This window comes from Lepisosteus oculatus, chromosome 8 (genome assembly GCF_040954835.1).
Source record: "Lepisosteus oculatus isolate fLepOcu1 chromosome 8, fLepOcu1.hap2, whole genome shotgun sequence".
Taxonomy (NCBI): domain Eukaryota; kingdom Metazoa; phylum Chordata; class Actinopteri; order Semionotiformes; family Lepisosteidae; genus Lepisosteus; species Lepisosteus oculatus.
The window spans coordinates 14,537,985-14,560,424 of NC_090703.1; the positions used below are offsets into that span (position 1 = coordinate 14,537,985).

Sequence of the window (22,440 nt, forward strand, 5' to 3'; positions counted from 1 at the left end):
AAATTCACACACATATTCTGAATAATTTATAATAAACTGAGCTGAGAAAAAAGTGTCCAAGGACAAATACTGAGGTGGCACTGCGTTACAGTGCGATGCACATAATGGACTAGAGCACACCTCAACCCCTCCCCTTACGACTGCATGATTTGCATGACAGGACAACTTTGGCTTCCGCTACATTAACGTCCATCATCATTTTGCTTAAAGAAGAAACCGGTGCATATCAAGGCAGGTTGCTCACTTTAAACCGAAGTTTCCATCCCCAGCTCTCTCTTCTTCTGTGCTTTTCACTGGCATTAATTGTGCATTAGCAAAAATGATTTACTTTTAACAGTCATAGTTATTTTTTCTTACCCTCAGGCGAAAATGCCTTGAAAGCCTTCCTTGAGGGCATCTAAATTATGTATCTGAAAAACTCCTCCACTAAGGCATTGCGGGACCCCGACTTTCTTAAAATTCATACTTGCATGTCTTCCTGTTTTTGGGGAGGCATCAATCATGAGCACCTATACAAGCCATATTCGCGCATAAATATTTGAACTAATAACATTAAAAAGGGGGAAGAAGAAAGATCCGACTGGTGGCGTAATCAAATGCAAAATAAATGAAGAATACAAGGACAGAGTACGGGCTCTCTCTCCTTCTCTCCTTTTTTTTCTAGTTATTTTTCTCTTCTTTCCCTGCGCTGTGTTTTCCTTACACATCATTAGCCCAGAGCCACACGAAAGAGGAAAACAGAGAAGTGCAGAGTTTGTGCTCCCTGCTGATGTTTAAGAAGCTGGGGTCCTGGGAGGACATCTGGGAATTGGGTAGAGACTGTGAGTTTTGTAATTTAAGAATAGACATTCATTAGCAGCAAATGCCATAAATCCCACGCTAAGTAAAATCCTTGTTCAGGAAAGCCTAAAACAATAAACTCTGGACTTGATGTAGCCAGAGCTGGACACAGAGTAGCTTCCTGACAACTGCAACAGGGCACCACTTGCTAATTCAACTATTTTTTTAAACTTGAACAACAAAAGTAATCACAGCAAGACCAGAATAGCTACAAAGTGGACTGTTTTCTAGCTAATAAAGTTTTTATTTTGGCATCACAGGTCTTTCCCCTTTCTCTTGCCACCCACCTCTTTTGACCACAGAAACTGCAAAGCCACAGCAAAAAGCTGGCAGATTAATTTTATTGATGTTTCCATTTTCACTGCAACACGATCCCGTCCCGCACAAGGAAGAGTCAACCCTTTAGTATTTACAGACTGACATGTCACTTCATTATACGGCTGCCCGGCCTCCCCTAAAGCCGAAAGGGCTTCCTTTCCATCTAAGTTAGCAGAAGCAACAAAACTCTACAACCGTCTTCTCGCCTTTCTTCACTGCACACACACACATACATATGCACACAGATACATGGGAAAAGAAAAAATATGAAGGCAAGCCAAAGAGGTGGAAATAATCATAAAAATGATGCTGGATCAGAAGGAAAAGGGGGGGGGGAGAATTTGCACAACCTCATTACATCTGAAGAGTGCTGGTGATTTACACCCACCCCCATTCCTTTCTTATGTGCCAAAGAAGGAGTGCTGCAGGGCAAATGGTCCCAAACACTAATGGCTTTTGACTGTTCCTTGGCAACTCTGGCATTTTAACCTGTGTGGATGTGCGCTCCAAAAAAACAGAAACTGGAAATGTCTCATCATCTGTCCATGTGACACAGATGGAGAGTGGCTATTACGAGCCGGGCAAAGGGCCGCAGGGATGCGAGGTGCTATAGTGTAGCCCCAGGCAGTTTTGGAAAAGCAGTGCCCTCAGAGATGGGAAAAAAAACCCTCTACTTAGAGCGCTTGCAATGAAAGTATGTGTGTGTTTTTGTATGCAAGGGATGGGAAAAGAATAGGGATCAAATATAATCCTATGGTATGAAAGCTCAAGCTAAAATTAAAAGTTGGACAAAAAATTAGACAACCTCCCATTAAGAGCTTTTCAACCTTTCCCCATGTACAAATTTGTGTTCTGAAGGGCACCCAGGAAATTATTCAGGAAATTACTTAGTTATTATTTTACTTGTATTATGTGTGTATATGCATAGTAGAAATGCATGAAATGAGTGTGTTACAGTGTGTTAAAAAGTAAACTACTTTTAAATATTTGTTTCCTACAAACTACAGGAGTACAGAATTTGCATAAAGTTCATGCTCTCTTGTTAACACACACTTTGAGACCTCAGAATAAACTTACAGGTAAAAAAGGCACATTAGAGCAATTGAAAGCTCCGCTCCTTTTAGCAAAGCTTTGACTTGGGCTCCTCAGGAATTAATACTAATACTTTGATACGCCTCTGAGTGGCAGCACATTATACCACTGTTTGAATGGTGTTCCAGAGAGAAAAAAACAGAGACCACAATGACCACATTGCTGCTGGACTACTGTAGGGAAATAGAAAAACTCTCTCCACATTAACACCTGTCAGTAATGTACTGCAGGCAAACAGTAACAATAATAATAGCACAGGAGAATAAATCCGGTTGTTTAGTACTTATAGCGCCTAACATGTATGAGAAGTGTTTTTATTTTTAATTTTGTAACACTTTCAGAGAAAGCATTTTGAGAAAAAAAAATTAGATTAGAATTACAATCATTAGAAGCCAGATGCAAATGGCAGAAATAACCTGCACAAGAAACCAATGCCTGATTTGTCCTATTACATGTTCAGAATAAGACTTGTTTTATTATATTGAGCAATTAGCAATTCATTGAAGAAACCACTGTACGAGAATAACATTTATATAACTAAAATTTTAGGAAGATGAAGCTATTTTCTTCTGCTGCTCATTTTTGTAGATTCAAAATCATGCACCAGCACGTCAAGCTTCAGCGTCTGGCTTAAAAGACCAATTTTTTTCCATGCTGCTTTTCATTGTTGTTCATCTTGTTGTTGCAGGGTAATCAGGCTTGTAAATAAAAGTAGCACTCTTTTTTTTTATTTTGACCTACGGAACCAATACTTAAAATGACTAATTACAGCAGTTTCTCTCACCCCCTGCCGGGTTGCACTGCTCAGGCATGTTAAAATGAAATTCTGTATCATTTTGAGGTGACCGAGGGCATGGCCTACTGTGCTGGAGCTCTCTTGTTTAACAGCTGCACTTCTTTTCTGGAAGTGCAACATGGAGTCGGCGTGGGCTTTGGCAACATTAAAGGGGAGGGGGGGGTTGGAGGGGGGGTTGGGGGTAACAGTGACCCGGGACACCTTCTTCGCCCTCAGAGGCAGCGCAGAAAGAAAACAACCCCGCCGCCTTCTTACCTTGGGCTTCCCTGGGCCCTCAACACCCTCCCCCCGGGGTCCGGCAAGAAAGGAGAGAAAAGAAGGGATTTTATGCTCCTTTCTCCTCGACTTTTCAGGCGGCATAAGCGGCATTTAGCACATTCAGCCCCCAAATGGCTCCAAATGCTGGAAGCGGTGGGGCACCCCCCTTTGTTAGCCTCCCTCTATTTACACAGGATTTACGCAGGCCCTCTCCAGTAAAGAGACCACATGTTCCTGACAGAAAGAGCTTCCAGTCACACCCTAGCAGGCAGCAGGACTGCCAGCCACTGGAGTTTCACGCTGACCCACAGGATTAGAGGATTCAGCTACAACGAGACGGCAACAATATGCTAACTAAGCGCTTTTTTAACAGAAAACAATAATAAGGATTCCATTTGCTTCCCATGTAAACCCGAAACGTACGTTCCAACTTGTAGATGGAGCTGGGGCTTTCCATGCTAAATACTCTGGAATCTGCAAAGATTTTTAATGAAGGACCAACTTTGGCAGAAAAGCACAAACAATGTACTTGTTCAGTGAAAATAATTCAGGTCGTTTATCAAGCCTCTGCTCATCAGCAGTATACTGTACAGCAGGTTTAAAACCTTGGGCGTAGGGAATCTCATGAATAACAATGTAAGAAATATGCTGCAATGTACTTTGCCTGATGTTTTTTTATTGCAAATGTTTCCTGAACAGGGCCAGAACACGACCACCCCACAAACCTTAATACAAAATAAGACCTGATTAAATGCCATTTTTTCCAGAATGGCTCCTGACTACTGGATTTTGATACCAGACGTCTTTAACCCTTCTTATACCTATTCTTCAACCTAAATACCAACTGCTAAAGTAGTCGCAGTTTCCTTGCATTGGCCTGCTGCTTTCAGGTGTGACTGAAAAGTTTACTTTTAAACTGAGGGGATTTAACACTCAAAAGACTGGATTTCATTTCTGTCATATCTGTATTGTGGTTTTGGATGACATGTACCCATAAATTTCTAGAAATAAAAAAAGATATACAGTTTGCAGTTGAGTCATTTTTTTCTGTCTACCACTCCTATCTTGTTAAATTACTTTATAATTGAACTCATCCATATTATTGAGTGCCTTTTAAAAGCCCCGTTCTGTGCTTTAGAAAGCACAGTCTCAACCATAGTCTTAAATTAACTGAAAAAGGTATAATTAGATGCTTTGCCTGCTAAGCCTAGTGTTAAGCATCTAGCACATGGGAAGACAGCTCTCACTTCAACCCCACCCCCTCCTCCCTTTTCCCTCCCTCCCTTAGAGCAGCTATCTTTCTGACATCCTAGGAATGCTAGAGATAACTATCCTCTCTCCAGTGATGCAGAGAATCAGAACAGAAGCGAACACTGACACTCCAGAGTAGGTTTTTAAACTTAGGAGGGTGCCTTGTTTTAAAGGCCAAGCAGCCTTACCTTTTAACCCAAAAATAAAACAAGCACAGAAGTTCACAAAAGGACTGTGGAGAAAGAAAACAAGCCAGGGGGCGTGGAGCAAGCCTTAAATGCCTTGTGATAATCATCTGCCAATAATCCCGATGTTTGAGAAGGCCTTGCTATGTATATTATCAAAGGCTTTGGGCAGAAAATTACAAGTGTAATTAACCTGCTACCTGTAACAACAATTACCTCATTACATCATAAATAGTGCCTCTGAGAGGCCTACAATAGCTGCTCCTGGTCCCCATTTATTGAACAGCCCAAGTAATGGAACATTTTCTCTCAATCCAATAATATTTTTTAATCATTCCATGCTGATGATTTTACAACTCACAAATGCAGGAAGTGGGTTTTTTCCTTCTGACCAAAGCTATCATGAGTACTTAATTATGGCCACTGAATTCTGGCCAGAGTTTGCCAGATATATACTGTATATATAATTTATTTTTTTAGTTTAGAAAAATGTGGTATTTTAAAATAAAAAGTGGACAAAAACACATTGTTTGATGTATTAAATATTCACAACAATAGTCTATATGTGAAGAGGTGCTTATTGAATACAATTTGTACAAAGTCTTGCAAATTACTATACTTTTACCTGGGTTTGAAATTAAAGCAGGCATACTTAATTCAAATTATTTGTGTTTCTTAACAAAATCAAAAGAGTTAAAAGCATACATGTGTTTGCATAGACAAACAATTTAGTCACTACTTCTATGGTAATACTGTAAATCTAATTTTCAGAGAAACTGTATGATAAAAAATGCAATATTTTTCTGTCCTTTCCCAAAAATGTAGTTTTTTTTTGTCTGGTGCTTGCTTTCTTTTCTGTCCTAGATGATACCTTTACAATTTTGGAAATTGTTAGTTGCCTCCTAAAAACCTCCTTTAACACAGAGGCACATGCTAAATGTTACTGTTACTGTGCGTGTGACCAGAAGCCAGCAGTAGGTGGAGATATGAAATAGAACCTGCGTACTTATAGCCTTACAATAACAGATAGGGTGGGAGCATTGAAAGCTTAAACATTTTTCCCCAACCACACTGTAACCTCATTTAATCCATGCATCACTAGCTTGCTGTGACTGGGTTTCACAATTATGTTTTTTTTAGTGTTTAAGAAAAAAAACAGTTTGATAGCAAATAACTATGTCTTACAAGAGAAGGTGGAGCTATAAAGAGAAAAGAGAGACATGAAAAGCAGAACCGTCACTGATATTGAAATCCAATTCACATGAATGGAAAGGCTAAATTACAGAGGATGGGAGAGCTGTCTCCCTTTTTTTTATAAAAAGCATCACGATGCCCATGACTGCCCCTACCCTATGTGACAGGGATCAGTGGCTAATGAAGAGTCCTGGGTCTAGACCAAAGATTTCACACTTTGTGATTCTCTGACAACTCCACCCCATTCCCCTTCTGGGGAGTGAATAGTCTTCCCAATCCTAAATAAAATTACACTAATTGGTCCCAGAGGTTATCTAGGTGCATTGGATCTCTTAAAGATAGTGTTATTGCATTCCCCCCCCCTCCCCAGATGACTTTAACCAACCCTTCAGTGCCGCCCCAAACACAATAGATCTTTTTTTTACAGCGATCTCTCTAACTGACATCAGATATCTGTCGTGCACTTTGATAACTTTATTACCATCGGAAATAAATTACATCCGTGGCTCTCCAGTGTTGGTAACTAAAACTCATTCTTTAGGTGTTGCTTTTCTAATTAGATAGAATGAGCCTGAGGAAGGAAAACTGGGTCATGTTAAATTAATTGGAATGAGCATGAAAATTAGCAGAGCAAACTGCATCAATTTTCTAAAAGAGTCCTCCTTCATGTTAAGAATTAAATTTAAAAAGAAAAAAAGAAAGTGGTGCATCATGCAGCATTGTCTGCTATCGGCAATATGGCATTATTAAAACCCTCGTAAAGAAATCAAAGGGTTTTTTAAAAGATATGCCGTGGCGTAAAGTGTCTACAGTGAAGAAGTCAATGTTTTCCACATAATGTTATTTCTGAAAAGGGAAACTCGAGCTTTATGAGCTGGAGCTAGCTGTATTCAGTGGTGATTTTCTACCCCCAATTTAACTTAAAATTACAACAAACAGATCTTATTTATTTTTAATTTGATCAGGACCAATACGTGACACCTTGCAATTATTAAAACTGCCTCTGTTTTACTCTGTGGAAGCTGGCACAAAATAAGCCTAATAAATGAGTGATTTTTCTACCAGTGCCATTGGAGCGGAGAAAGAAAATGAATTAAAAGGTTTAGAAATCAACAAGTCAACCATCAGATTGTAGCCTCTGCTCAGCATATTCTCATCAACCCCTGCCATGAAGTTTTCAAAAATGTCCCGAAGGCAAGGAACAAAGCGAGCAGAACTGATTACAGCCACACTCACTGCTTTGCTGTCTAAACTCTGTTTGGCTTCCTAATGAGCTCACTAAAAACCTAATTCATCTCCCATAACCCTTCTCAACCCTCCTTGAAATTCACCATTATGGAAATTACGGATGAAACATTTACAGACTGTGTTCAAATTACTGCTTCTTCAACAAGCAGGTCTCTGACCCCACAGTGGCCACAATAGAAGTATGTCCGGTATGAAAACCAACTCTGCTCAAAACCAGCAGGACAGTTAAGACCTGCTCTCCTGGTGCCAATGATTTCCACATTAATGCTTTCGATCCCCATGAAAGCTGGAATTCGGTGGGAAGCTGGAAGCTCTGGAGACGGCAAGAGAGGACATCAAATGGGAAGTTGTGAATGAAAAGGGTAAGAGTGGGGAGAAATGCAGTTGTACTAGTTGATGACAAACAGCTGAAAAGCAGTCTAATGTGTATTCCCAGCCTGATAGAGAAGGAAACTCCCTCAGTTCCTCATTACATGAAGTCAGAATGATCCTCACGGCACCTAAGCTGTAACTGGGAGATTACCGAATTGATGAATCCTTGGTTTAAAATGCAGCTGTTTTATTCTGCTTTAGTAATTAATTCTTTTTCCAATACCTTATTGATTAAGCGTAGACCCTGATAAAGTTCAAACTGAGAAGAATCCCCCATGGCTTCCACACTTGCTCATGAGAGTCAATGAAAACTTCCTCCTACTCCACCTGCCTCCTCTGTGTGCTGATCCAGTGAACAGCACAGTTTTTTTCTCATAAATTAGTCAAGCCATGTGGGGCTGTGTTAGTTGATCGCGGCTTTTGTCTCCTCTCTTGCTGACTCGCTTTTCTCTATCGCTGTCCTTTGTGCTGTCACACACAAAGTCAGTGAGCAGTTGCCTCTCTCTGTGAGCTTCAACTGCAGTGATGAACGCCTCTTACAAAACTACATTTTATTTTCTTTTTTTTATTCCATACAGCTGCAAGTCCCTGATCAACAGTAAGCACAACATGGTCTCTGGGGACCCAACTAGCAGAGAAATCAGATACTCCTTTACAAGAAAGAAAGCTACTAGTGTCTTGTCAAGACCCCTCACCTATCAGCTCCTTTACAAGTCAATAGTTTTCTGTCTTGTGTCCTCCACCGCGCCATTTCAGACATTAATTATCATTTATAAAAAGGTTGGTTTGAAGTGGAGTGCCTGCATTTTCAGCTCTCGAGGAAGAATTCCACAACCTAGAAACTTGGCGAGAACAATGGCTAAATGCCTATTTCAGCTTGAAAATGTCAGCGGTGCAAGGTTTTGAAGTAAAACTGCGTTGAAAATAACGCATGAAGGAAAGTAAAACATGATTAGAACACAGGCAATATTTAATTCATTTAGAGGACTCCGTTTGCTTCCATTAATGGTGATGGTAGGGTTTGATGAATATCTATTGACTATCTCTGTCCTTCTTAAGATATATTCCGAAACCATTTCATTAGCATCCAAACCTGGTCTTAATTTTGATTTTCAAAGCTTGACTGTTCTTGGCATAAGAAATTGCACTCTCCCTGTAGCCTGTTGGTAAGAGCCCATTAAGACTGTGAAAAATGGTGCTTCGGAGCTGAGGTTCAGATTACTATGACTCTATTATGCTGACCTACAGTAATAGGTGTTCAATTGGATTTCTTGCACATTTTCTTAATGGTAATAAGTTGCCTGACACAAGTTATCATTACCAGGACTCGGAGAAGAAGCCTTAGTGAACCTGAAAGCCAAAAGGGGTAGTAAGTGGCAAATCCGTAAACATACACATGCTGCAAAACACAATGACTTTTTTAAACTTATGCTGCTAATTGGGGCCTTGGTATTTAGAACATTTTTCTTAAGCAAGAAACTCTAGCACCCAACCTTGATATCATATAGATGGAAAAAGGCTGTATTTCTAGCAATAAATAATCTACTTCATGGAAGTTTTTTTTCTCTTCTTTGTAAATTATTATGCAGCCTTAAATTGTAGCCCAGAATAAAGCTCCTTTTTTGATGCAGTTAATTAATTCTACTTCATTCCTCTTAGGTCTTCAAGACTGGCATTTCCTTTTGTTTTATTTTTCCTTAATATTGACTTTTCAATTTTCCCTGAACACCCCATGACCTGGGCAGACCAAATGGGGGAGCCCGTAGCTATTCCCATCCTAAATTTCACTGTAGGACTAAGAAATCAAAGAGAGGTTCCAGCAGAAAATAGGCTACTACGGGAATAAAGAAAGAAAAAAAAAAGAAATCAAATTTTCCTTAGTGCATTAAACAGGCCATGGTGGTAATGTAACACATATCTTTACAAGAGAAAGACAGAACTGCTGCTGCCTCTTCAGCCAAAGGAAGCACGACTAATTTTGCTGTAACAATGGGAAACCAATAGGCGCCCACACAATAGCAGGTGCTTTGAATAGGAGTAACCCTTCCAGCAGGGAGCATCTCTCACCCAAGCTGGGCCTTGTTGCATAACCTTTCATTTTACTGGGGTCCTTTTGACTTCTAAAAGATGAAAATGATCTCATGAGGCAAGAGTTGAAGGAGGCCTCTGGGTAGGAATAAGATCAGTCCTACGCGCTGGACATTTTTTTTTAATAGTTACAGAATTTGTTCTTGTGCACATTTTAAATGTCCTTCAGGCCATGGAGGGGTAGCTGCATTCCCCCACCTTCAGAGCATTCTTTTCGAGGTCAAAAGGTCACTCTTCACAGATGTCTCCAGCAGACACACAGTTGTCTAAAGGTTGCATCCCAGGATGTGTGCATTCACTGTTAACAATGCACTTTTCTCTTTTGGAAGCTAAAAAATGCTTTTTAAACACAAATAAAGAGAGTTTTTATTGCCTATGACTTAACTTGAGTTTCTCAAAACAAAAAGAAAAAAAATCACACTGGGGAACTGTCCAGTGCAAAACAATTCAAGGTTCATCTCATTTTTTTTTTATATTCGCTTCTATCTGAATTTCCTCCCATTGTTTTAATCAATGCAGAGCCATTGTTGCCCAATGGCAGCAGGAAAGATGCTTTTAAACTTTTACAAGAGCTAGTGCTCACTCAGAGTAAATAAAAACATGTTACTATGGAGCAACTGTCATAAAGACACTGAAACTTCTTGACTAGGCACTGCAGAAACCAAACAAACACCAAACATGCTTGAACAGAAAGACAGAATTTGCATTAGTTCAATGCTATGCAGCCGTATTCAAAACTAATGGGACAGGACGTAATTTAAAAGCAAACTGAATCATTAAAAAAGTGGGTTTCACATGTGGGGCTTAAGACTCTGTAAACAGGCAAATAACAGATCTGAGTATTCATGAGGAACACAAACTAAGCATTCTCTGCTGGCTTGTTCCTTTTTATCTTTCTTTTGATATGGTGTTTTCTTCCAAAAAGCCCCTTTTTCCACAACTGATAACCTTAGAAATGAATTATCTTAATGCGTGATGAACATTTTGTCACCCAGAGCTGGAAGCAAGTGAGTATTGAGATTCTTGTTTGGCATGTTGATTTGTTTTGTTGTGCATTAACCTTCGCTCTTCAAGAGTGCTCAATGCTTCAGGCTTGTAAATAAGAAATTATCCTTGCTGACTTACACTCATGATACTTCCTTGGGGTAATTAGAAATTATTAGGCAGTTTCCTACAACAACAAGCGCTAATGGTTCTTACTACTGCAAAAGCATATACTTCCTATAGTTCCTGCCCCCTCCCTGAAATAAAAAAGGCTAATCTGATAAAAAAAACAGATAGCAAAAAAGGGACATGGGACAACTGTTCTTCCCAAAAACATGAGCTTGCTTACAGACTCATTAAAACCCACACCATGCAGTTGGGCTAGAAAATGTGTGCATTATCCTGAATAATGCACCAAACATTTACATAAGCTTAAAACGCACATTTATAAGAAAAACATAAATAAAGTCGAATGTAGCTTCATTATCTTACTCCCACTCTGTTGGATCTTGGCTGCCTATAAAGTAGTACCTGTAGGGTATAGCTACTATATAGCATTCAGAATCCTTTTTACAACCACACCCTCCCCATCAAGACTCAGCTCTACAGCTATAAGATTACATCCAAATAATGTTTGTCTTTTTTTGGTTAAATAGGGGACCTCAGCTACGCAGTGTTTAGATGTAAAGAGGCAGCGAGGATTAGAGGCCTGGAAAGAAACAGCACGAAAAAGTGAAAAGAGAGCAAGGCCTGTCAGACAAACACAAAAGAAACGAGGAAACTTAAAGCTCTGGAGTCAGGGTTAATTCCCAAATAAGCACACCTTAAACGCCACTGCATGAGTGGTTAGGCAGGGTTTAAAGTCACCCTGCAGGTGTGCCTTTGATAGACTTGGCCTTTGTAACCCTTCTCTAAACCATAATGGGGACCTACCAAGACACAAGGTATTTGAAACACTGCCTGTGGCTAACAACCCTTCCACACACACAGACCCGCACACACAAACTCCTAAAAAAACTGGCTAAGAGACTAGGTATATTGGATTATCACTTCTTCGAGGTGACTTCTTAGCTGACCTCAGGTTACCTGCTAAAACAGACCTGTAAATTCTTCCCTAAACCAGTAACTTTAAGCAGTACATTGTTATCCTTAAAAAAATATACAGCAGCAGTAATGGACACGTAACCCTTGGGGAAGGCGGCTGGAATTCCTTTTAGCAACATTACATCAGTTCTCCTGTGTTGTACAAAGTGCCTATGACCAAAGGAGCTACATGTGGTGGCAGTGTACAGCTCAGCCATGAAATCCCACTCCTTTCTGCCAGTGAAATGCTTTTGTGCAGACCAGATAAACAAAGTTGCCTTGCTCAATATAACCCAATCACAATATGATACTTCTTGCTTTAATTATTCTAAATATATTCAAGGAAAATTAAAACTACATCTGCAAAGGACAAAAAAAAGTTCAGTAAATCAAGCTTTCCCTAATGGCACATAGCATACATTCTCCTCAGCTGGCGTAAGAATAATTTTAGTAATTTTTTCCCTATGTCCAATTGAACATTAGTTTGCACATTAGCCTGACCCAGATAATGTGGTTTTCCTGCTTCAGAACAGGCAGCAGTGTGGGCCGTGCACACAACCTGTTCATGATTACAGGCCAGAAGGACATTTTGATGGCAAAGACGCCCGAGGAACATCTGAATACTAAAAAATATAAAAGGAAGAAAAATGGAGGGGAGAGAGTGGGGAGGTTAAGGATGACGTTACTGTTGCTGTCTTGCTGGCGAGCATTTCTGATTTTTGTTCATTAATCCAGAGTATTGGGCATGTTACACAGCAAGAATGAGCTGATCATTTTGTTTAATCACCTTTTGGAGGAAGGCCAGATGGTCTGTGTTGAAAGCAGTGCACACTGAGAGATGAACCTCAAAGCACAGCCCCTGAAACAGCTTCTAACACGCCACTAGAGCTTTTCCCGTAAACGGCTGAATGCTGAATCCAGCAAGAATTTGGTCTCGGAGCAGAAAGGGATACATTTGAAAACTATGTGCATTAACTATACTTTTCCCCATAGAATCGGCACTTGGCATGAATAATTTACCCACTGTTATGCTAATGGGATCATGAAAGTATCCCTCCGTATTTTTTTTCCAGAGCAACTATTCTCAGCTTTCAACAATCACCCCGCCCCTTAAAAAAAGCAATAGATCCTGTCGTAGCCCAGGTCTATTAAATACAAAACAACGGACCAGTTTTGAAGATAATAATAATTTGGGTTTTTTTTTGCTTAAGTCACATACAAATGGGAAAATCATCATTTCCATTTCTGATTTGATGTAAATGTTTTTCAGTGGTAAGGAAAGCAGAAAATGTACCATTGTATGACATCTGCTAGGTGAGGTTTAGTTCTCTATGCGGGAGATGACATCAAGCTGTACTAAGCCTAAGGTATATTGCAAGTACACAACGGCACAACAACAATGTGATGGCTCCTAATCCATTGTTAATGCGTCATTCTATTTAAGTACTTTTGTAAGCAATATCAGGGATAGGCTCCTTTTACTGCTAAGCACTCCTACACATCTTCAACCTCACTTTCTTCTACCACTTTCTAATACTGTGTGCAGCAACAGATAACCTATGAATTCTTTTATTTGTTGCAGTTCAGAGCAGTATTCTGAGCCCCCCATCATTACATTGGCAACATTCTGCACTAGGTAGAGCACTGTGTAAAAATTATCAGTTCTGAAACAGCTGGGAAAGATGGCTATGAAACAGCAGGGACCACTGCTGGTTTATTGTTTATCTTTTGTTTATGAGGCAGTATTCAGGTTTAATTACTACTCTAAATTAAACTCTAACAGGCATCAGGAGACATCCCTTCATGTTTACTAAGGGCAAGAGCAAAAATGCAACAAGGTTTCCATCTTCTTCTGGTTTAAGACAGCTCACAACCTGGCAAAAACGGTGCCTAACCCTCGAGTTTTCAAGATGGTATGATTAATATGTTAATTTGAGCACCACCTGATTGTCCCTCAGATATCCCAAAGCAAGACCTTTCCAGTGTTAATCGGTGATCACGCTACAGAAAAAAATTGAATTCTTTAATGAATCAAGCTCATTGAAGCTGGCAGTCCAGCGGTTAACACACACACACTCAGTGAGCTAAGCAGTTACTGGGCCAACTGTCTCAGTATTTCTGGGAATTCTGCCTATTCACAGTACGAGGATTGTTCAATTGCTGTAAAAAGTACAAAATGATTTTTACCTCCCCCCCAAAAAAAGAATGGTAAGGAAGGCCCATTTTGCAATGATCTCACGGCAAAGATGTCAACATCAATTTCTCCTTCATGCATAGCTAATGATCAGGCAAACAAATTCCATACCTCTGCCTTACACCAGTGAAAAATCTTTTTTTCACTGGTGTAAATCTTTTGCAAATTTTTGTATGGATGAGTAAGGAAATCTCAATGCAAATGTATAGGTATATTGGTAACATTTATTTTAAAAAATGTTGATTTCTAACTTTTTTAAAGCAAATAACAGTTACTTGATGATTTTGTTCATTTAACACATTTTACCAAATAACCTAAACTTCAATGTACAATCAAGTATATTTTACCATCTGAGAAAGCTAGGTTAATTTCTTACATTGTATATAGGTAAAGACATCAGAAAGATTTGAAGAACAAGTGACAGAAATACAAATATATTTTTATCCGGTTGTATGTTCAAGTCAGTACAAAACAAGCATACAACAGATAAGTAAAATTTGATTTTTTTTTTCTTGTCATCTTGTCATCAATGAGATCAATGCACCACTGAAATATCTTTAAATGCTTTTTTAACCTACTTCTAAAAACATACAGCCTTTAAAGTGGGTAAGAGACTTGTATAGCTATCATAAAGCTTGTGTTTCTACATATTACATATTGCTTTGGTATTTTCTGAGGGAAACCAAAGAGAAAATGCTGATAAGTTAATAAGTTGTTTTCAGGGAGAAATAACCTGGAGGAGACCAGGTTTTGCCAACATTTTCTTCGATACATTCACTTTGCATCCATTGTCTATATAGTGACACCCCCATAAACTGGTGTCCGCTTGAACAAAATCTGATGTCACCATTAAGACGCCAAGATTTGAATAATCCTTGGGTACCCTTTAAATATTGTATATTGCATTTTGGAATAATTACATAGTTCATTAAGATCTGCACCCAGTACAAAAACTAACAAAATTATAGAAGACATGGCATATCCAATCTCTTATTTTTCACAACAATAAACTCCTTGCAGGCAATTCTCCTTTCTCTTTTCTACAATGGGGTGACAAAGGAATTAACATTCTATCAGATATTTTTAATGAGCGTTATCTTTGCTTATTCAAGCACTTGGAACTGCAATGTGAGCTTCCGGGTTCTTCTTTCTTTCGTTACTTACATCTCCAATCTGCAATGCATTCTTACTATGTTCCCTGGGGGTCTGTACACCCAGAGGAAAATCAAGTTTGACTTCAGAGGCAACACGAAGGGATTTGTTTTCCCCTTTTTTATGTCTGTTTATTACAAAAGTCATAGAAACCTGCAGAAAGTTGCAGGTAAGGCCAGCTCCTGGGATCAAACAAATTCAGACTCAGGACATCCTAATCATCAGATGATCCACTTAAATTTCCGTCATGGAAATACATCTGACTCCTCATACATATTGTCACCTAAAACTAGTTCCTAGTCCTCTATGCTGTCTGTGGAGCTCCATGGGTACCCTTTTACATGTTTAAGGATGTCCTAAGGTTGATAAGTTTTCTAAAATGTTCTCTTTGTGTTTGTTCAAAATAAGGATGTTCTCTGTTCACACTTGTTACTCTGGTTGTGTGATGATCTGGGCCTCTCACAGCAGCAGAAACAGATCTGGTTGGATGGTCTGACTGCAGCTAAAAATTTGCTGGCGCCTCTTTAGGAGCCTCTGCATTCCCTCTCCTGGTATTACTGGATCCTAGCCTGTCTTGATATTATTTATATGGAATTTTCAACTGCTAGGATCTGTGGTGCCAACAGGGGGGCAGTGGAGGATTAGAGTGCTGCTGCTGAGATGGTCAAAGCCTACATTGTAGCTGTTTAGACTGTATTTTGGGGTCCTTAGGTAGGAACTTGAAAGGATGTACCACTGAAGGTGGTGGGGGATGGGTGAAGGCTTTTTGTGTAGGATGGGGAATTGTTATTTCAATGCAGTAATTTGTCATATTAGGAAAATAAATTGCTCACAAAAAAGGAAAACAGAAGATGCATTTTAAGCATCTGTAAAAGAAAGTATTTTTTCTTTGGAGCATGTCCTTAAGTAGGTCTGATAAAGGTCTTATAAAGTAGAATTATATATAGAAAAACATACTTCTTCTACATAACTATATAGACGAAATACTATATATAGAAAAATGCATATAAGATTAGTTTAAAAATGTGAAAAAAGCTTACAGAAAATAAGGTTGCTGTTTCTAACTTGTGCATACCGGTTCTTTAGCAAAAGTCATATCTGCCTTATCTTAACTAGAACCATGCTGTGAAAATTATTACTTGATTATAAATTAGATAAAAACAAAAGAAAATGAAGCTTAGAATTGCACCTACTTAGGAATCATTTGAAAGCTCTTCTGCAGACATTATGTAATCAGAAACATTTTAGCAGTCTGTGGAAAGTGCAAAGGAAATGCAAGACCCAAAGGGCTGCTGAGACTTTTGTTTGAAGGAAATGGTTTGATTTTCAAGCCGCACACCTTTTAATGCACAGCAGAGGGGTTTTCACATGCAGCTTTTCACTGATAAAACCCAGGGGCTATCGCTGCTCTTCTGTTGTGTCTTGTATTCTCTGCACTGTGAGCCTGAGCTGGCCTAACACAACCTATCTGTTCTATTTCACATCTTAGCCCGGACCCTGTTGACCGGCTAATAAAATAGGGCTTTTCTGGGGGTGGGGGGAACAGGGGGAATGGGAAAGGGAAGAATCTGAGCAGGGGCTTTGGTTGAGGAAACCAATGGCATCGAAATATTCGTGGTGTTGTAGGCAGAGTTAGAGTCAAAAATGCTTCAAGCGTTAACATAATTGCAAGAATGTGAAAAATGAAGTGTCGGGCTCCTGAGCAAAGCAAAAGGTCAGTGCAAGCCTTGCACAAAACAACTCTGTGGAAGATGGCCTCATTAGACCATTAAATCAGCTTCCCTTTCTTCCCTTTTGTCTCCAGAAGATGTTTTCATTGTTAGATTTCTATTAATGGTAGTTTTAACCCTTTAGCTGTTCCCTTTCTCAGCCAGCACTGCAGTGCACAGTAACTGTCTTCTCTTACATTGATCAACAGTTACAGGATCTGTACTAGAATGCAGTCGATAAGTGCTCGGTGGATTACAGGTCACTTGTACTTATGCGTGTAAGATAATCAATACACAGTAGATTTTTTTCTCCCTGCTGGCTTTGCCAGTGATGGCATAGAAGAAAAAAACAACAGCGCTACATAAAAAAGAGCAGACAAACATGAATCAGATCAGCCTTACTTTTCATTTCTTTGGCGCGACATATTTTTCTTAAATAATTTGCCAATTAACCTTTTGTAAAAGAAACAAGAATGATCAGCAATATCAGACAGAAAAAAGGAAGACAGGCTGTTCTGTTTTTAAAATTAGAGAAGAATATAAGAACTTGGCTTTACTTTCAGCTTTAAAGGACCACAAATCGTATGTTTAATCATTAGTAATTAATTTAAATGACTTCATGATACCTTGCCAGAAATATACATATATTAAATACTGACTTAACTAACATTAGTGGTTTACCTAGTAAAAAATACATCAATAAATCTGATTATATGGCCAAAGCTGAGGGTGGATGTTGTGATAGAACATGACATAGAAAGCAAACCACAAAGCTGGACCAGGTTTACATACTGCCTATAAGTCAGGGCTTGTGGTTAATTACAGTTTCAATTAACCACATTACCACGCAAAGTAATTCATATCCACTACGGTTTCCAGCCTTCCAACAAAACTAATAAGATCAATGGGTTAGACCTCACTTTCCCAAAAATGACTGCAGTTTCCTTGCTTCCTTTTCTCTCACATGACATAGTTCCTAGATGTATTTAGCTTTACAGAAACATAAGCCTATAAACCTCAGAAACTGCGCATTGATCTTAGCACAGATCATTATAAAAATACAATCAGACCTCATAGTGTGCCTTAAAAGGAAAACCATAAGTAAAAGTTTAGCTGAGTACAAAAAACAAATCACAAGTCATTGATAGATTACACTCAGCAGCTTTGATTAGTTTCAGATAAGATCTGATTCCACAATAAAAACAACAGACAAGTTTAAATTTTGTAACAGTATTACCTGCTTTCTCCAAAAGCAATGTCTTTCAAGGTAATGCCTATGTTAGTGAGTCTGAAAAAAATGTTTTTACAAATATAACGATCTTATAAGGTCATATCTGCGTGATTATTTCAAGATAAAATGTTAGCTGTGGGTTCTTTAAAGGATTTCTTGTCAGGAAAACAAAAAATAACACTGAGAACTGACCCTGAAGAGCCTGATGTTGGGACAATATAAATGTTTGGAAATATAGGTGAAAAAAAGAATATTACACATACAAAAGAGCAACAGAGTTGCTACCAGTGTGTTAAATGGTATTTAAAGTTCACAAAACAATAACTATGCTGAGCCAACCAGAATTATCCAATGAAAATCTTAAAACTGAATCTCTTAAAAAGAAAACAAAACCTTACAATGTACAAAGTTAAGCAAACAAAATGAGTTCACCACCGTAAAGGCAATTTAGTTGTAAAAAAATACTAGAAACTGGTGTTGTGCAATTGCTTTACACAGTATGTACACTTAAGTCCTAGATATACAGATTACAGAAGGGAATATACCGACCTTTTCTAGCTATAATTCTTACAATGACGCTCAGGCAGTTAATATATTTTAAATGCTAGTAAGAACTGTCAAAACACATGTAAGCATTCAGGTTGAGTTTAGTTACAAGTTTCCATTGCTTCTAGTTCTGTTTAGCTTCAAATAACTAGTGTTTAGAGCGCTTAAAAAGGAATACATATTATATATAAATATTATATACATTTGAGTGAAAGGGGGATACCATTCCTCAAAGCTATACAAACAAAGGCATCTTAACCACTCACTTTTATATTTACAGTCCCAAACACACAGGGATATCAAAGATGCTGGATTATTTCAGTCTGGCCTGCTTGGTGGGAAAGGAGGGCCCTTACCTTGCTCGCTGCTGTTGTCCCCACTTTGTGAAGCGTGACCCCCACTGGAGGGTCCTGGCGTGCCTGCCGAGTGCGTTGAGGTTGCGTCATCGTGATCTCTCCAAGACGCTGGGTTCTGGCGTGAGGGAGACAAGGAATGTTTTCCACGTTCCCAGTTCCAGCCGCAAATCAGGAACAGAAAGCAGAAGAGGGAAAGAAAAGAGAAAGGAAACCCATTAGCGTGCTTGAACTGTAACACTCGCTTTTAGGATGAAATAAGCAGGCGACACACACAAGACAACGTATCTTCAAGACCTTTGCAAGAATTAGCTACTTAATTGTTGCAGAAGGAGCACTCTCTGCATGTCACGTCCCACACAGCAAATTCTTTTTCTATCACAATGAAGGCAGTTTTACAGTACAACTAGAAAAACATGACAATAATTCAGACTTTGCTTTTTTTTCAAACCCAAACTTTAAAAACAGATATTCACACTAATAACCCATCGTTCCAGAATATATATATATATGTAACACAACCATATTTGTTGATCATTACCAGATCAGAGATAACAATATTAATACATTCACATCTGACACAGAATATCCAGAAACAAAACATAAGTACATATAATTCAGTATTTGGATAATTAAATCAAAACGTTTTACCATACCTAACAACAGTTCCTTAAGATTTAAGAAAACATACACCAATCTGTGCCAGTAAGGATTACCAGTGGTTTAAATGGAAACCAGCAAGACAAGTTCTCCTTCTATGCTTGCACAGACAAAAAAGGTAATTTTGTCCCACAATGACAGTTTGCTTCTTAGACAGATAACTGCTACAAACAGAAAGTTGAAGCTTCAGAACTGCTCCACTGACTGTATTCTCCTCCCTTTCCTGGTCATTTCCAATACCCTGCTGGTGCTTAAAGCAAAAACAGGATTTCTACTGTACAGGAAAGGCTTTATCTATGCCACATGAAGGCAGGCAAGAGATGGAATTTCCTCTGCCACAGAAAGAGTGAAGGCACACATGAATCACATCAGCCTGAGGTCTGGAGTTGTGCTCGGACATGTCACCTGCATGTGACAACAAAATGGCAGGGACCAGATTAATCTCAGCTAAGAAGAACACCCTCGAAAACCACCTAAACAAAACAAACACAGGCCCAAAGACAGCTTGCCACAAACCTCAGCTGTTTTTTTTTCCACAAAATCAAAAAACGACTGCGCGCACCACAAGAAAAATGATGCAAGAACACGTTACCATTTTCTAAATGCAAATATATCCTTGTTAGAGCTGTTATGAAGCTCCTTGCATGAGAACTAAGTTGTTAAGAAAGAGAGCTGGAACCGTCAGAAGCAAAGTGCAGAGATTTAGCAACTTCCCCCAGTGCCTAGTGCTTGTGCAGGAGCTGCGCCTGTGAGCTCCCCTTTTTATCTGTAAGTTAGGAAAGCACTCAAATAGCTTCAAGCTGAAGGCAAACAGCAGACAGGGGCTCTTCAACCCTCTGCAGCCTCTTAGCGTCAGCTGTTTGCCGGATGGTAATCAGATAAAGAGCTCGAAGAATTACATGAAAAAGAGCAGAAACAATAGCTCGGCATGAATTTAGCCCTCCACAACGAGCAAGAACCTTCCTTATAGAAAACAGAATAATTGCAACATGTCCACCTAGGCCACAGCTAGGAAAAGGAGACATAGAGTGCCGTTAATTTATGCACTGAGGCCTTTTTTAAACTGTCTTTTTTTTGTTACAGATCCGTACCACAGATGTGAAAATTACATTAATTATCTAGTAACACCTCCTTTATGTTTCTAGGCAAATGTCATAAAAAAACCATCATGCAATCCATGCAGGCCGAGCCAGGCTTTGTGTTCGGAAAATGCACTCTTGTTGTTTTAAGCAAAGAAAATGACTGGGTTCAACTTCCTACAGCTGAAAACACCCACTGCTGCCTACCCTGCACACTGGCCTTCAGCATTCATTCTGCAGAGCCCAGCGCAGCACATTCGTTTGAGCCTGAATGGATTTTGTGTGACATAAAGTTAGAAGAAATAAGTGTTTTTATGGACTCACAAAGCTAAACAAAATAACAACCTCTAGGAAAATCTAAATACAGTTTTTGAATGGTCTGGGTGTACACACGTAAGAGCACTTATTACTTTCATATGGATTTTTTTTAGAGAAGCCTACATGAGACTGGTTTCAAAACAAATCTCACATTTCTCCGTGCTGACTTTCTCTACTCCATATCTGGGTGAAGGGGACTGCTGTTCACTACTTTGTGATTAATCGTTCAGTGGAACTCCTCATACTAGGAGGCGTTCTTTTCAAACAGAAGGTTAGTATCAAAACAGTTGTCAGATCCTTAAAAGTGAATTAAAGTTTAAGCAAGTCGTGAAACTACATCAACCACAGCTTCACCAAAGCTGTAGAAAAGTGCAAAAGCAAATTGCACACAAGTGACAATTCCCAGTAGCTTCAATAATTAGAAGTCAAACATGGTTCGCTCCTTGCTCTTTCCTAATTGTGTTAAAGAGCACAGTTACCAGGAGAAAAGAAGCAAATACCAAGCACAGCACAATAGAAGTAGATGGAAAATAGATACAAGAAGCCAGGTCTCCAGGGGCAGCATTTTCTATTTGCTGGGTTACAGACTCACAGCTGATAATGCAAGTTGTAATTAATATAAAAGCAGGAGACAATATGGGAAAAGCTTGTACTAGCTAGGCCACAGGAGAACACTCTGTCGCTATCCACTGTTTCTCATTTACACACACCGCCTTGCTTTGAAAACACAATTTTGCCAGTGTTTTTGTCCCTTGGAATTTAAAAAAAAATTGATTTAGCACCATCATTGAATTTTTTTAAACCCAGAAAAGAGGAGGAGAGAAAGGACATGGGTCTCTTGGTATATGAAAAAAATCCACGTTTCCTCTGTAGATGGTGAAAATTCAGTGTTGGGAAATGTATACAATTGAAACATTTTCATTTCATTTTCATGGAAACAGATCGCAGATATTTACATGCCTATGTGTATATAATATGTCATTATCACAGCATCCAACAAGAGGGCATTTATAGCCGATGAGACATTTCTATACCACAGCCCAACATTAAAAAGCTGGAGGGACTACATGAAAAATGACCCCTAATGCTGATGTTAAAACACATCAAAAGTATAAATCTTAACAGGATGACATCTCATGATGGATCTTGTCACAGCACATAGCCAGCAAAACGTGTTCCACGTCTTTGTGTAATTTAAAAAAAATAATAATTACATAGAAATTCTGTAAAGAAGCTGAAACAAACTTTTCCTTTCTATTAGCCAACATCATATTTATAACACTATCAATTACGGAACAAGTGTAAAATTAAACATGCTCCTAAAATATACAGCCAAGTGTTTTAAGAAGCAGTACTGTGTGCATGATTTTTCCAAGTGTTAAGCAGATTAGCCTTTCCATACCAGATTTAAAATTTTAAAAGGATGCATTTTGATCTTCTCAAAATACGCAAGTTAGATAAGAATATCAGCTAACAACAACTACACCAG

General features: G+C 38.9%; 1 protein-coding gene across 4 annotated transcripts in view; it reads right to left on the reverse strand.

Moving 5' to 3' along the window:
• The window catches only part of meis2a (Meis homeobox 2a), a 72,040-nt gene that overhangs the window by 40,991 nt on the left and 8,609 nt on the right, over nucleotides 1-22,440 (reverse strand). For all 4 annotated transcript variants that reach the window (XM_006632424.3, XM_006632423.3, XM_015350818.2 and 1 more), the window contains exon 7: nucleotides 18,898-19,012. In XM_006632424.3, coding sequence (XP_006632487.2) covers nucleotides 18,898-19,012 — 115 coding nt within the window. The remainder of the gene's footprint in view (nucleotides 1-18,897; nucleotides 19,013-22,440) is intronic.